The sequence below is a fragment of the Cottoperca gobio genome, chromosome 22 (genome assembly GCF_900634415.1).
Source record: "Cottoperca gobio chromosome 22, fCotGob3.1, whole genome shotgun sequence".
In the NCBI taxonomy this organism is placed as follows: domain Eukaryota; kingdom Metazoa; phylum Chordata; class Actinopteri; order Perciformes; family Bovichtidae; genus Cottoperca; species Cottoperca gobio.
The window spans coordinates 16874373-16889624 of NC_041376.1; the positions used below are offsets into that span (position 1 = coordinate 16874373).

A 15252-nucleotide genomic window follows, 5' to 3' on the forward strand; every position below is an offset into this window, starting at 1 on the left:
CAAAGCTTCTATTGATGATCGTAGGACATCATCACCCTAAAGAAAATTTTAAAAAATCTTCAAATAAAATCTTCAGTCTGAATAAAGTCTGGATATATAAATATCATTTATGGTGCTCTCTTTGTGAGTGGCATGCGGGAGAGCAAACTGTTTTTTTAGACTGCAGTGAAAAGTTTCTTTTTGAAAGACTAAACACCAACAAATATGGATTGATGCAGAATATTTTGTTAAGTATAAATCATGTTATGAATTTAGATAAATGATTACATCCATCTTTTTCCATAAATTTTGACTTTTCAACGCTCTGGAGTTATTGAAAATGTTTGGATCACACAAGTTGGAAACAATCCTACGCAGACACTTCTGGAATCCAATTCTACAAATAGTATAATACGAATAATATTAGAGCAGCCTGATCTTTCTGCAACTGTGCAGAAACATAGACTTTAAAACACAATGAATAGACATGCAAAATAGAAAAAAGCTGTGCAGTATTCAAATGTTGATTGAGAATTTGAATGTCAGCGTTATGAATGAAGCTTTGAACTCTTCAGTACAGCCCTAACTGAATGTGTGCATGTGTGTGGATGCTCACCACAGTCACTGGGCATGGGTGCAGAGGTCACCTGGTGGATAACCGGCCGCTGATGGGAAGAGGCCCAGTCCAGCACAGTGTCTCCCTTAACAGGCTCTGAAAAATCCTCCTTTGTCATCTCCCCCTCAGGGCCTGTGGCAAGAACAATATTAGAAGACCTATTCTGAGAACACAAGTAGGTCTCATTTTAACAAAGCAGTGAGAACTTATTTTCTAAGTTTAAACGGGCACCATCTCACTAAAACAGTGAGCTTCTCATCGTTCCTCTTTGACAGCAACTGTATGTTAATCAGAAAATTGGGTCTAATTAAGGAAGGAGGAATATGCTGATTAGCCAAAAATACATAGGCGGTAAAATATCACAGTACAAAAAGCCTTAATATTGTTTACACCAGTGTGACAGTCTTCTTATATTCCTGCTTCTGTAGTATATTGCAGAATCCAAGTGCAACACTAAAAGTTGCAACCATTACACACAGTATAGGACAATTAGTACAGCACAAAAGGGAGCGTGCTGAACATACCGAAATAAAATGTGATCATGTGCAGTATGGAAAATGCATGAGGAATATAGGACAACACATATCTGAACTGTGAAAGCAACAAGATCAATTTCAACTGCCAAAAGAACTTGGCTTTAGTGATTATTTTAGTTTGCCTTTATAAGACTAAACAAATATAGGTTTATGGTGAACATATGCTTAACTACTAGTCGCATCTTGAAACACTGATATTATAAAAGGCTGGGGAGAGGACAGAAACCTTAAGGAGGTTGAAGCACGCACACACGGAAAGGCAACACTGAGCCTAAAAGCTTCCAAACCAACCAACACTCACTGGCATCTTCTCCTTTCTCCTCTTTCTTGTTGATCTCCATGAGCGCTTCCCAGTCTACAATCAAGAGGCACAGACTGGATCCAGCAGAACATCTAACCAAGCTGTTTTTCAAATAACTGCCAAGCACATACCCCCTTCAACCTCCAATAACACCCTGTCGCTCTGATTATACCCTGTTGATCCCTTCTCTCCAAGGTCCAGGGGCTATTTACAGCAAGATTTCACTTCTGACTCTGCCCGGCTGGAATGTCACTCTCACTTTCCAGTCGTGTGCACTTCTGACCTCACTGCCACCTCATCCGACTCGTCAACCATAAGACCCACCATGCAGAGAATGTGTCTGCAGGGCAAACAAACAGAGTAAAAGGGCAGCAAAGTGGTGGTTGTGATTAGGAAGGCTGTCCTTCACCGTAAGGGCAGTGTCCAATTCCTCTTGACAGCACGCATCCATCCTGCGAAAGCACCCACTGGTAAAAGACTGAATCCCTACCAGCTCCAGAGGGGAGGTGTAGTTAAACCTCACCTGTGCCCCCATTCGGTACAGTGGGGTTACGAGGAAACTGTTATGTTAAAAGTCCACACAAGTTCAAGATTAGCTCATGAAACTTATATTAAAACCTGTCAGGGTTATTATGAGAAAGGAAGCCAAATAGGAATGATTTAAATCATACTTAAATTTAATGTGCGGTCAAAATCTTAATTTTGAAAATCACTCACCCAAAATTTTCAATGTAATACCAGAGTAAAGATTCCCTTGAGAACTATATAATCTATTTTCCAAGTACAAATTGCTGTGTGAGGGCTAGCTTTAGTGGTATGAGATATAGATCATAACAGTAGAACTTATGATGAATACCAATCAAACCAATACAGACAACAAACTGTAATAACCCTTTAAACTGAGAGCCTCGAGCATTGAGGATTCACAACACATGCAGAAGCCCATGAACTAACTGGGTGATAGAAGACGTGTAAAGACAGTATTTTGTGAACTAGGGTACATGTAAATGTTGAAATGCAGTCTCCATTTCTTTAAGGAAAACTGGAAAATGTCATAGACTGTATTAAAAAGACCTAGTAAGTGGTTAGTAAGTACATGCATTTAAAGATGTTTTTAGTTTGAAATCACACACCAAGGCTCAGAAATAAACAAGCATGAACTAGATTTAATTATTTCTAATACCTAACGTAATCCATGTTAAACAGAACAGTTCATTTTAGTCAGTTGTTCAGCACTAACTTTCCTGCAGCTGAAGAGTGAGGTGAGATTTTCCTGATGCCTCTGTGAGGTCACTAACTGGCGGTCTGGAGATTAGGACTTTGCAGTGTTACTTGGGACAATGGCCTACTTTTGCAATAAGCCTCTCCTTGTTTGTCTGTCCCATGATGTCACCCTGCCTGCTCCCATCCTCACAGCTAAGGGAGAGACAATACAGTCACATACTTCAAATCTGATGACTCAAAACATTTTTCCACCCATTGTTTTTGACTACCTATTACACACTGCAAAATACAGTGTGTGCGACTCATTTAAAACATATGCTGTTAATGATAGCTCAGTTCTATCAAGTGTCCCAATAAACCCTAACAGTCAGCCAGCATGCACAATAACAGGACTCCTGGCTCTCCTTCATGGAATATAGTTTCCTGTCATCAACTGCACATTTGCTTTTACCCGCTACGAGGGTGAAATCTTCATAACCTCAGAGGCACTACACACAAATGGTCCACCTACACAGGTGTTTTCACTTGGCCTAATTAGGCCCCCCTGCTATTTGTGTTTGTACATGTACTTCGTATATCATTCCCAGCACAGCTCCACCCTTCAACCTGAATGATTGAAAACACCTGTGTGCGTCCCAACAATGTACTGCCACAAAACTATATTTCACAAAACAGCTACACACGTACTGTCCCACAGTAGATGATGTAACCTATAATAGACTGCATATCAAAACTTTTAACCTGGCTACTTACTATATCTACCTAAATGTAGCTAGCGTTAACTAAATTATTATCAGCCGAAGAGGTTAAGCTAATTTACTCAGTCAGCAGTGTCCACTCCCTCCTCAGACATGTTAGTAGCGCTGAGAGCAACTTAAACTATGTTAGTTTATCAAATAAAATACTTATTGAACCAATTTCCCATCAACTTCAGCTCTAAACATCTTTTTTTATCCTAACATTAGCTGACAGTTAACCGTTAGCCGGCTAGCATATGTGAAAAAGCCGTCTCGTGCTTTAGAGAGCGCTACACTATGTGTATGTATTTAGTGCATGCGTGGTAAATATAAGCAGTTAGCAGCCACATGTGTTATGCTCGTGCATTGTGGAAGAAGTTGCCAAGTGACATGAAGTGCCTTCTCTCTCATGTTCACTGACGTTAGCTCCTCGGAGGTAATGTTATCTAGCACAAATACTGGGCCAAGCATTCTACCCGCTTAAAATGCACTTTATGACTAGAAATAAGAACAAATGTCACGTTTAGCTAACGGTGCACAAAAAACATTTGCGTTACCTTGTTCTTGCTGCTCGTTTTAATTCACTCATGAGGAAATTGACTAGAAAGTGAGTGGCGGATTTAATTTCCGTCAAATTCCCACTGTGTTCTACATAGCTAAGGTACATCCTGTTTCAGAATAAATGCTTTTCCGGTCTTCAAAATAAATGCAATACAACTACAACCTTTATAAACCTCAAGTAATATAGCATATTTGTACCCACATAACCAACAGAAAATACTCTGAAACAGAAAATACAATGTCACATTTGCTAGTATAGCAATGTGGAACAGAGGTGGACTGTACATGGGGATACATTTAAGTCCAACATCCTCCTTTACTGCACATGTAGCTGCCTCTGTAAAGACCTTGCCCTTTGCTGGTTCACTTACTAGTCTTACTATTTGGATCAGCTCAGAGCCATTCATCCTTTCCCCTAAACCCATCAGTGTTGGTGATCCTCTGCAGGAAAGCGTGTGTCAGCATGAGTGACAGAGGGAGAAAAAGAAGCTGTTACATTTTTTCAAATTGTATTACATTTGAGTTTAGCTAAAAAGAAAAACAAATCATGGTGTAGTAAAACAACACTTTGACAATGAGACACAACATAATAATACTGCTTAAAATAGCAGTACATAATAAAAGTACACAAAACAATAGTTACTGATATGAATTTCTTATTTGTTACACATTTATGAAACTCAAAATAACATTCCATTTCAATTAAAAACTAATTAAACGATAACGACATTTAGCTTCATGAGTTAAAATGTCCCTAATAAGATAAACACGTTAACAATATAACATCAACCGTTATCATCACAATCAAAATAAGTGATCATATTTTCCTTTAATATTAATTGCATTAATTCTTAAAGTCATTGCAAAATATAACACAATGTGGGCAACCAAAAAACACTTGCACTTGCTGTAAATGACCTGTGGGGATGTGTGTTGATTATGGGCTGTTTGCACTTTATTGTGAAAGTATTGTTATTTGTCCTGAGCTGGTGAAGATTGCCGGAACACCGTTTCCATGGAAACGTAAACAAAACGGCTGGCAGTGATTTCTCTACACACTCGGCTCACTTGTGCACAAACCACGATTTTAATCTAGCTACCGGTCAGAATGGACTTGAACAACGTCAGGCGCGTATCTTCTGCAGGATACCGGTTACCGGAACGAGCCAACGGGACCAGGCCGATAACAACCGAGCCACCGGCGGACAGGGCGAGCTACGCGAGAGGTGGCGCGGTGTCCGTGGAGCCGAACCCAGACAGGAGGGATCCCGTTAAACAGGACCGAGTGTGGAAAGAGATGGTGAGGGGGGAGAGGAGAGGAGTGCGGGAATGGTGAGTGGGACTTTGGTACACTATCACACCTTCAGAATAAGTCTGGAGGAGACAAGACTTTATTTCTATGACGTAGATTAGAATACAAACTAGTCAAATGTTTCCCCCTCACTTTACTGTCACACACAGACATTCAGCAGGTCGTGGACATGCTTACACATTTAAGATTCCAGTGTGTAAAAAACAGATGTCAATCAAATGCAATATGAAAAGTAAATACAGTAAATTAAATATAAAAAGTCAATATAATCACAGGCTTCAGAAAAGAATCATTCACTTTGTTTGTCATAAGGGTATATCTAGCCTACAAATTAAACCCAACTAGAAAAATATTAATGTTTGGGAGGGACTTAAAGAAGTGTGCTTTATGTTTTATGTGAGATCTTATACGAGTAAATGATTTGTCCTGTTACACAAAGGTTCACTATTACATTCAAATGTTATGATACTTGTCTCTGTGCATAATTGTTATAGACTGTCCAGTCTTGTTATAAACAAACTTCTCTTTGTCTCTCCAAAATACAAATAAGAAGGGGCAGTGACAAAACAAATGCATAACCATGTCTGGCTCTGGAGTCACTTGAAGTTGTGGCAGTTCATATAAGGCTAGTTCATAAGTCATTGAAACAGACTTAACCAATCTATTGTGGTCCACAGGGAGAAGAACTGGAACTTTCTCAGGAACTATGATCAGATGGTAAGACTAAATGTTTGAGTAAATGTTGAAATTATTACCTCTCATCCAAACCTCTTTTTGGGCACTAAACCTCAGAATATATTGAAACTAATATACTCTAATATTTTCCTGATGTTTTACTAACAGCCCTACACTCAACAACGTTAAAGTTAATATGGCCCATTGTTGTTATTATCCTACAGAATTGAGCACCGCAATAGTTGACTTTTTAACTTTTTCACATCAGTGGTGGGAATTATTTCCATTTAAAATACCAACACTCCCAGTTAATTCTTTTATAATGATGCATCAACCTGAAGTGAACATTAGGGATGTATGATATGGATTTGTTTTCAGCTAATACCGATAACGGATAGTTAAATAAAAAGCTATTTGGCTTACCATTATTGGCCGATAGTTTGTTGGACCAATATATATTGTGCATCTCCAGTAACTAGTAACTAAATACTCAGTAGAATATCATTGTTATTGACAGTATTGTAAATGCATGTGGTGACTGATCACGGATAGTCTCATTTGTCCCTGATAAATGTATCACCTGAGTGTTTGTAGGGGCAGCTGAAGTCACCGGAGCCATTACCCAACTACGTGTCGCTCTTCTCTGATCGCGTCCCCAACACCACCAACCAGATGTTTGGCAGCAGACTGTCCACTCCGCTGGGCAGTGATCTTGTCAGACTGGACAGGCTGTTCCTCTGGTCTGGAAGTCATCACAGGTGCAAGCAGGACCCAGAGATGCAGCCGTGCTAGACGGCTCTGAAGACGAGTCTATTGTCATCTGGACCTCTGCACATCAGAGACAGACTGCACTGTCCTTATATGGAGCTTGGATGGGTTTGGCATGGTGTGGCACTCAGCATAGCTGGAGTTTAGATTTGATGTTGTGTTTTCTATTTATCATTTTAATGCAGAGTGAATATTAAGTAAATATAGACATCTACTTGGAAGCCATATCAGGGAGGGAGTCAGGACTAATAGGACAAGTATGGTTGTTGTCTTACATCTGCTAATTTACCAGTTATATCATTCTTTGATCAGACTTTACATCTAGAAATGTATTCATTTATTCATAGACGTGTGTGTTTTTTTTTGTGTGTTTACAAAAATGTTCCATGCAAAGAGTACACAAGTCAATGTTGAAGGCATTTGCTCAGCGATAAGGACAGGTGAGAAGGGAAGATCAGATTCATGTCATCCGAGCTCCACCAGCTGTTTAATCAGATACTTGATAATTGAACAAGATACCTGATCAAATTTGGATGAGTGAAAGGTTGTGTCACCACTACATTTCTCTGTGCACTCAAATAGTGCTGCAGGCCGAACAAACAACATACCTTTGCATACAGTTTAAAATAGAACATGAGAATCTCACTTGCTGATGCTATTAGCCTATAATATATCTTATTTTGGTGTTTATTTTTTCATTTTCAATTTAAAAGTCCTAAAATTGCTGTTACACATTATATGTTTGCCAGGACCTTTAAGCCACTGTTCGATGATGGATATATGGAATTATATTCATTTAATTTGTGTGATTTTCACGATGGTGTAGCTTCCACTGTGATCTGCACTTTACGTAAGTGGCAGCATATCTCAGGTTGTTGTACTGCAGTAACTGCTTTAAAATGCTATTCTGTATATTGTTATAAATCAATGCCACTTTTGTCTAAATGTTAAGGAAAATGTTGGTCCCCATTGAATTTGAAAAACTTATAAGATCTGGATCGAAGTCAATGTCTCATTGCAATAAAGATTTTGCATTTTAATGTCTGGGTGTACTGAGCTGATTTTGTAAAGTTAAAAGTAGTCTTAATACCTCATGTTTCATCCGTACAGCAGATTATACAAGAGTTTGCTTTACATAGTATGTCAGTATTAGTGCATGCTTTTCATAATGTGACTGCAGACTGAGGACCTCATAGTGTAGTTTCCAGGATGTTGAAATGCAGACTTCAACGAGAATACAGGAAGAGAGACATTTCTTAGGTTCTGAAATGAGAAGACTTCAAATTTACGTCCGTGTAAAGTATGAATCCAACAAGCCAATCAGCTCTCAGTGGATGTATGCGGAAGTGAGAAAAGCCGCCAGCTGAAGGGGAAATTTCACAGAATAATAAAGGAAATCAAAGATCGTTGCCTTCAAAGTAAAAGTATTTAGTTCAGAACAGTTGAGTAAATAATTCTAATATATTGCCGGTACTGTGACTAATTAGTGTAATAAATCAGTGTATAAGGAATAATCTGTTACATATTGCACACGTGTCTATGTGAATGACTGTGTGTGTAAGGGGAGAAATAAAAAAATCTTTTTTTATAATAATAATAAAATGTAGACATATGTATTTTTTTTAAACTAGGCGGTAATAATAAAGGGGAATGGAAAAATAAACAAATGAATAGTTCAGGAAAGTGTCAGCAGTTGTAGTATGGAGCTGGAGAAACTTTACTTTCTTTTATTTTGAAAGTACAAAACGGAAAGCTTTTCTAAATGCATCTATCTTGACCTTGGTGACAGCGCAGCAGCAGCATCTGGCTGACACATTGAACTCAATCCTCTCTGACGATCCAGAGCTCACATTTAGTTGTTAACAATGTCGTCCGACACGTTGCTGCATGCCGCCAATTTCAGCACCCTGTTTGTGTGCATGGTGCTGAAGTTCCCGCAGATATTCGTACTGATACGAGCCAAATCCACGGCTGGAGTCAGCCTCAACAGTCTTCTCCTCGAGTTGACCGGGTATGTGAGTTTTCGCTAATTGCGGTTGTTGACCTGTAAAGTGTGCAATTTAAGGGGAAAGGGAACTCTATTGTGACCAATGAGATAAGGTATGCAGTGCATGACTTATTATTATTCAATGCCGGTGTTGATGTGATGATGTCTTCCTGTTCCTCACCGGCTACAACTGGTGAAAATCAGCCCACCTCCAAACTCCATTTAAAATGTTTCTAATGTATTATTACTTTGGTTATAGGTAAAGGCACACATGTCTTTTCATGTTATATAAATACATCTGAACCACCATCTACCTTTTTGTTTTTGAATAAAACTATACAAAAACTGTTGCTCCAAAAGCCTCACTACACCAGTGTTACACATTTAAAGCCACTCTCTTTTTCGGTAACGTAAAATAGGACATTAGAGATTGTCTCCAGGAGGATCCAAGCTGAGTTTTGAACTGAAAAGCTGCTTAATAAAAAATAATCCCCCTGTGAAGGCTTAACACTAAACAATTGTGTGTTGTTTACTGAGCTGAGCAGTTAGGTCTGTTAGTACGAACATCTGTGTGTATCTGTGTGTCTGAGGTTGTCAGTGCAATAGACTAGCTCGTGCGTCTGGAACAGGAACTATTGACACAAACAAAAAGCGAGGAATAAATCTGCCTTCAAATTCCCAGCCAGTGGAGATATAGCCTTACTATTTTTAAATGTTTGAAGGTTCTATTAAAGTTCCACAAGGATCATATTTAGTTTGTGTCAGTAAGGCTGTATGCTTTCTCCATGCTGTGTGTGCCGGGTGCCTGGCAGTAGCCTCTCTGTCCTAACTGTCTCCACTGTGCCGGTGAGCAGTCGCCTGCTGTCAGTGTGCATGTTACTGTTGAATAGCCAAGCCTTAAATCTGCACTGTAGAGCTGCAGCAGTTAATCGACTAATCGATCTATAGGAAAATAATCTTCAACTATTTTGATAATCGATTAATTGTTGAAGTAGTTTTTCCTGCAAAAATGTCATAAAACTATGTTTTTAGCTACTCAAATATGGAGCTCTTCTGCTTGTCTCTGTTTTGTGATTATGAGTTTTGGACTGACGAAACAAGACATTTAAAAACATCACCTTGGACTTGGATGCACATTTTTCAATATTTTCTGACATTTTATAGACAAAACGATTAATCCAGAAAATAATGGGCAGATTTATTGATAATTAAAAAATAATCTTTAGTTGCTGCCGTACTTCACTACAGGTGTGTTTATACCAAATCAAATTAATTTTTATAACTATATTAGGGCTGCAACTAACGATTTTAAAAAGATTATTTATTGTTTTATTTTGTCAGTCCGAACCCAAATATATTCAGTTTGATATGATATAGAACCGAGAAAAGCAGGAAACCTCAATATTTGAGGGGCTGAAAGATTATTTTAACGATTAATTTATTATCCAAATAGTTGCCGGTTATTTTTGTGTTGATCGACTAATCGAGAAGTCGACCAATCGTTGCAGCTCAAAAATATATATTACATTGGCATAGATTACTACTGTAAATTGTGCATCTGATGATGTGGCATATCCCTATTCAGATAGAAACTAAACTACATTTATTAACAGTCCTTTTAAGTGTAAAAACTCAATTCTGCCTTCAACTTCTGTCGCTGAGAGATTTCTTTGTGTGAAAATGCCTTGCGCTGAACTTGCATCTTTTATTTTCCCTATTTTTTTAATCTGTTTTTTATTTATTTCAAATTCTAATTCTTCCTTTAAAACTTCTTTATTTAAAAATAAGTCGTATTTCTCTCACCGTTTCTTTATTTAACTCCATTATATAAAGCACCTTTGTATGAAATGTGCCTTACATTGTGTAGCTTCAACTTGAATTTAATTTGGATTGTTTATCATTAAGGTCACTTCCCCTCGCATCAGATCCTCAGCCCTGCACACAGGAACCTGTGCTAACCTACAGCCTGGAAACATATAAACATCCAGCTCCATCTATTGGAGGCTGAGTCTGTTGAATCCTCTCCCACTGCATCAGGCTTCTTTTCTTCTGCTCAGCCTTGTCTGCTCTTGAACATGGAACATATTAATCAGTACTGAACATCTTAACAAAATGTAATACCTGACACCGTCTGCTTTACAGGTTCATTGTTTTTGTTACGTACCAGATGTACTATGACTACCCACCTCCAACATACCTGGAATATCCAATCCTCATCGCTCAAGGTGAGCCGTCTGAAGTTACAGATGTTTCCTCAGATATTCTGTTGTATGTCTTTTGGATCTGGACTCCTTAATTAGTATATTTTCCAATGCCTCGTATACCCCTCCACAGTCCCTGTCTAGTGAGATAATTAAAGTAATAGTTTCACTTTGACAATTATGTGTCCATGGTTTAATGTTACACATGGGGGTTTGACAGTCAATGGATCATCCTCGTGGTTGACGTGAGCAATAATTGATGTCCTGTGAGAATGTTCTGTCACAGTAGTCACATGTGACTTGACTTGGGTCACATGTGAGAGGGGCATTAAGGCATCATTGACCTTTTTTATTGATTTGTATTTGTAACCAGTGGCAACCACAATAACATCCCTCCTCCTACTGTACTTAAGCCTCTCGTGCCGCCCATATCCCCCCCAGGAGGTCCGTTACTGACCTCTTAACAATGGAGGACTCAGATATTGAATGTGTAGAAGACAAGCGGCAACCTGCGGGTGAGAGAAGTGCAGTGGTGCCTTAAACCTGCATTCTGTCTAATATCCACCAGATTGTATAGAAGTCTATAAGAAAACTACTTCCTACTCCTCACTTGATTTATTACCTCAGTAAACACTTTTTCCTGTCAAGTTATGAATTTTAACATTTTGGTCGCCTAAAAATGTCTTGTTCACTGTTCGGTAGTCCTTAGATCCACACTCTCGTATCACTTTTGGTTCCCAAAAAACATAATGGAGACGGCCAAAACCCCAAACTAGACAAGTAGGTCTATCTGCGGGTCCACAGTACTACAGGACACGCCCCCGAAACGGTCTGTTTGGTTAGGCACCAAAACTACTTCACTAGGTTTAGAAAAATGAGTATATTAATCCTGGGAATCATCTCAGGGGGCGTGTCGTGTAGTAAAGTTGCCGTGTCGTGTTGCCTGCAGATAGACCCTTCTCACACCAACGGGGGACGTGACGGTGGCTAACTCCACTTCTTGTATACAGTTTGTAAAGCAGAGGTCAGTTTCTGCGTGAGTTAATGAGACATTATGCTGATCACGTGCGTGTTCTACCCTGTGTCCTCAGATGCCATTCTTCTGCTCCTCATCCTGCACTATAACGGCAGCCTGCGGCAGAGCCTCGTCTACACCTTGCTGTATCTTTTCATCACTTTCAAACAGAAATGTGTTCACTCGGTGGCAGAAACCCAACCACCCATTGGCCTTTTATTGATGCTCTTGACAGTATGTCACGTGTTATTGCCTTAACATAATGTGTTCAGGTTTGTCGGGGGTTGGAGGCTCCTCACTGTGGACAAGTGGATCATAGATTTGGCTATGGTAATAAATCATTTAAACGTCAATCATAAGTCACAAAGTAAGCAGAGAGATGGCATGTCATCAGTCAGGAGTAATGGTCACCTGACCTGGTGTATCACACCTTAGAAATGCCAAATACCCCAGTTGTTTAATGAGATGGATGTTTGAATATAGTATTTGCATACACATCGGTGAGAAACACCTGAAAGTTGTAGTTTTTTCAGGCTACACAGTGTTTGAAGCTTTTACGCTGACACTGGTGATGTTATGTGAGCAGAAACACTAAATGTGCGTTCAGTCTGACCTCCACTCTCTCCTCAGAGTCTGTGTACGTTCATCAGTGCAGCCAGTAAATTTGCCCAACTGCAGTGCTTGTGGAGCTCTAAGGACGCGGGACAGGTTAGCGCCCTCTCCTGGGCTATGGCTACCTACTCATGTATTGGTGAGTATCACTTTATGGACATGAACACACATCTTTTTTTATTTTATTCATCAAATTCACTCATTTTAGCTCCGTTTTGCCCTCCACCAGCTCCTGAGGGAAACATAATGGCTCTTTAGCTGCTAAATGCTCCACGATGTTCACCATTAACTTCGTCTGCTGTTTGTTGGTGGCGAGGTGGAAATACAGTGGGAGTTTTAACATTTAACATAACACTAAAGAGCCGTGAGAGAGAATATACAAGAGTAGTTGCAGGCTGTGAAACTAAAACAAGGAGTCTGAAGATGTTAAAAGCTACTTCTATCAGGAGGACTGAGTAGTAGTGATAATCATCAGTGGGCTCAGACTCCTTTTATATCCTCAAATGATCAATTACTTTTATAAAATGTTTATAAAAAACTCTGGCAAAATCAGTTTTTCATGCACTTGTCAATTTTGTGAGTTTGGGCTATTTTGCGTCCATAACGTGTTTTCTTTCAGACTAGTGGAAAGAAAACATCATAAAACACATTACAGGTATATCTGAGTGATACCGTTGAAAGAAGTCTCAATAGAATCGGTTCAGTTCAGCTTAATTAAGTCGTATAACACCCAGAGCAGACTGGGATACAATAAATACATATACGGATCTCCACTTTTCAAATAAAGGCCAATATTGTCCTATTATGTGTTTTAACCCGCATTCTTAATAAATGCAGAAGTGCTTAACACATTCATGAGACTTTCTTCTCCCTAAAGTACTGTCACTGTTGTGTTTCAGGCCATGAATATGTATTGTGCTATTTACTCTACTCCTAATTGAATAAATTAGCAATTCCACGCTTCATTAATGAATTATCAGATGCTCTTTGATAATGAGCATGTCATTAACTCGGCTTCCTCTTTGTCTCAGCACGGATTTACACCACCACAGTGACAACTGGAGACATGCAGGGTAAGTCAAAGTGAATGACAAATGACTGTGGGATGTGCAGTATCCCGACAGAGCTCTATAAACACTCCAGAAGCAATCCTTTTTAAAAGATTTGTTTCCTAAATGCCTTATCATAGTTTTACATGAGCTAAGGATATTTCCTTTTGTGATGTTATGCTGAGGAAAACTTTTGCTGTGAGAGAAGTTCCCTGAGAGGGAAGCTTCTGGGTGTTCAGTATCCGTCTCTAAAAGCTCATTGGGGACCAGGTTTGGAGCTTTACATGCTTTCAAGGGAGAAAGCTGGGAAATGGGAAACCGAACCTGCAATCGTAATTTCCACTTTCCATTAATGAATCATGAGACAACAGGCCTCTGGGCACAGACATGTAAAAGGCCCCCCCACCCCTCCTTCATATGAGCAAGACTAAACTACAAGAGACACAAAACACTCTTTATAGCTGTTTGTGGCCGTTTTGAGTCTTTTCAGCGGGCGTTTTGAGTCCCTTGTGGGTTTGTTTTGCATGTCTTTGTGGCTGTTCTACGCAGCTCACTCTAAACAGAAGGACTGGCCACCTTAAGCCCCCGGTCCTGTGTCTGGTTGGCTCGTCCTCCGCATGCAACGGCAAAATATTTCTATAAAAGAAAGTACTCGATCAGTATAGTTAGTCCCATCTGGTCAGAAACGAAGGGGAAGTGAACCAGGATGCTGAAAGGAAAAAGGCATTTAGAGAATCTAATTGATTTAAAGCTAATATCCGGCCACGGTTACGCACTGGACAGGAAGGAAGTAGCGTGATAGACATGAGTTTAATATTCAGATCCAAATAAGTGAGTTCAACAGTTTACGGCCGCAGAACATTTATTGTCTTTTTCCATCTGAAGTAGGAACATTTTCTACAGAAGAGGGGAATGTCTCATGATTGTTTGTAGAGAATAAAACTGTTAATATAACTTAATGCAAACCGGTGACCATTGTAAGCACATTCTTTTAACTTGCACATCCGTTCGTCATGTAAAGAACTATATATTGATGATTAGCGTGTCTGAATCCTCATGAAGTTCTTTTGCATTAGTATCTCAAACCTAATAAAATGTGTCTTTGTCACAGTCCTGGTGCGGTTCATCATCATGACGTTGCTCAACATGTGGGTGCTGCTCACTGTGCTCTACTACCAGAGGCAGCGCCGCAGCAGGTCCAAGAAAGACGACTAAAGCTGTCACTCCTGTCCTCAGCTGTGTGCAGCAGAGACCTCTGGGTTCCTCTGGACACACACCTAAAGAGTAACAACGGTTCTGTAAGCAGCTTTTGTAATAGTGGCCTGTAAAATGTGCTTTTTATAGTTTTTACCTCACATATCCTTTTTTATAACATTCCAGTGACATGTTTTGCTACCGAGACAAATGCTTTTCTTCCTGCTGTATGAAACTAAATGTGTTATTAGATAGGTCAGCACAAGCCAAGAATATCTGAGGTCTTGCTACTAAGAAATACTGTATATTAAATCTTTTATAAGTCCTTCTGTGAACTATTTTAATAAAGCATTCTAGCTCCTAACATTGGTCATTTCAGTCTCACACGTTACAAACTCACCCAGAAAATAAGTAAAAGTTGTGGTGCACCTTTTTACAGAATGATAGCTCCAAGATATATTTCTTTTTAACACAGAAAAATGATC

General features: G+C 39.3%; 3 protein-coding genes across 4 annotated transcripts in view; 2 read left to right on the forward strand and 1 right to left on the reverse strand.

Annotated features, from left to right (window-relative positions):
* Positions 1 to 4079, reverse strand: part of LOC115027248 (CAP-Gly domain-containing linker protein 4) — a 32790-nt gene extending 28711 nt beyond the window's left edge. Inside the window, exons 1-2 of one of the 2 annotated variants that reach the window (XM_029460452.1) lie at positions 3951 to 4079; positions 596 to 727 (exon numbers count right to left, since the gene is read on the reverse strand). In XM_029460452.1, coding sequence (XP_029316312.1) covers positions 596 to 713 — 118 coding nt within the window. In that variant the 5' untranslated portion in view covers positions 714 to 727; positions 3951 to 4079. Of the gene's footprint in view, positions 1 to 595; positions 728 to 1432; positions 1585 to 3950 lie in introns of those variants that run through there. The other variant, XM_029460451.1, reaches the window with a different exon arrangement.
* Positions 4080 to 4976: 897 nt separating this feature from the next.
* cimip5 (ciliary microtubule inner protein 5) lies at positions 4977 to 7723 on the forward strand. Its single transcript, XM_029460857.1, has 3 exons — positions 4977 to 5286; positions 5944 to 5983; positions 6536 to 7723. The coding sequence occupies exons 1-3, from the start codon at positions 5063 to 5065 to the stop codon at positions 6731 to 6733; spliced, it is 462 nt and encodes a 153-aa protein (XP_029316717.1). The 5' UTR covers positions 4977 to 5062; the 3' UTR covers positions 6734 to 7723.
* Positions 7724 to 8489: 766 nt separating this feature from the next.
* Positions 8490 to 15232, forward strand: slc66a3 (solute carrier family 66 member 3). The gene is made up of 7 exons (XM_029460216.1): positions 8490 to 8720; positions 10839 to 10921; positions 11989 to 12058; positions 12185 to 12242; positions 12543 to 12663; positions 13556 to 13597; positions 14685 to 15232. Exons 1-7 carry the CDS (start codon positions 8575 to 8577, stop codon positions 14786 to 14788), a joined length of 624 nt encoding a protein of 207 aa, XP_029316076.1. The 5' UTR covers positions 8490 to 8574; the 3' UTR covers positions 14789 to 15232.
* Positions 15233 to 15252: the final 20 nt, after the last annotated feature.

Bases quoted from the DNA above. Each gene is read 5' to 3' on its own strand.
- cimip5 (XM_029460857.1), top strand. From the start codon at position 5,063: ATGGACTTGAACAACGTCAGGCGCGTATCTTCTGCAGGATACCGGTTA. The intron at 5,287-5,943 runs GTGAGTGGGACT...TGTGGTCCACAG, and splicing joins AGGAGAGGAGTGCGGGAATG to GGAGAAGAACTGGAACTTTC. The intron at 5,984-6,535 runs GTAAGACTAAAT...GAGTGTTTGTAG, and splicing joins TCAGGAACTATGATCAGATG to GGGCAGCTGAAGTCACCGGA.
- slc66a3 (XM_029460216.1), top strand. From the start codon at position 8,575: ATGTCGTCCGACACGTTGCTGCATGCCGCCAATTTCAGCACCCTGTTT. The intron at 12,059-12,184 runs GTATCTTTTCAT...TAATGTGTTCAG, and splicing joins AGCCTCGTCTACACCTTGCT to GTTTGTCGGGGGTTGGAGGC. The intron at 12,243-12,542 runs GTAATAAATCAT...CTCTCTCCTCAG, and splicing joins GGATCATAGATTTGGCTATG to AGTCTGTGTACGTTCATCAG.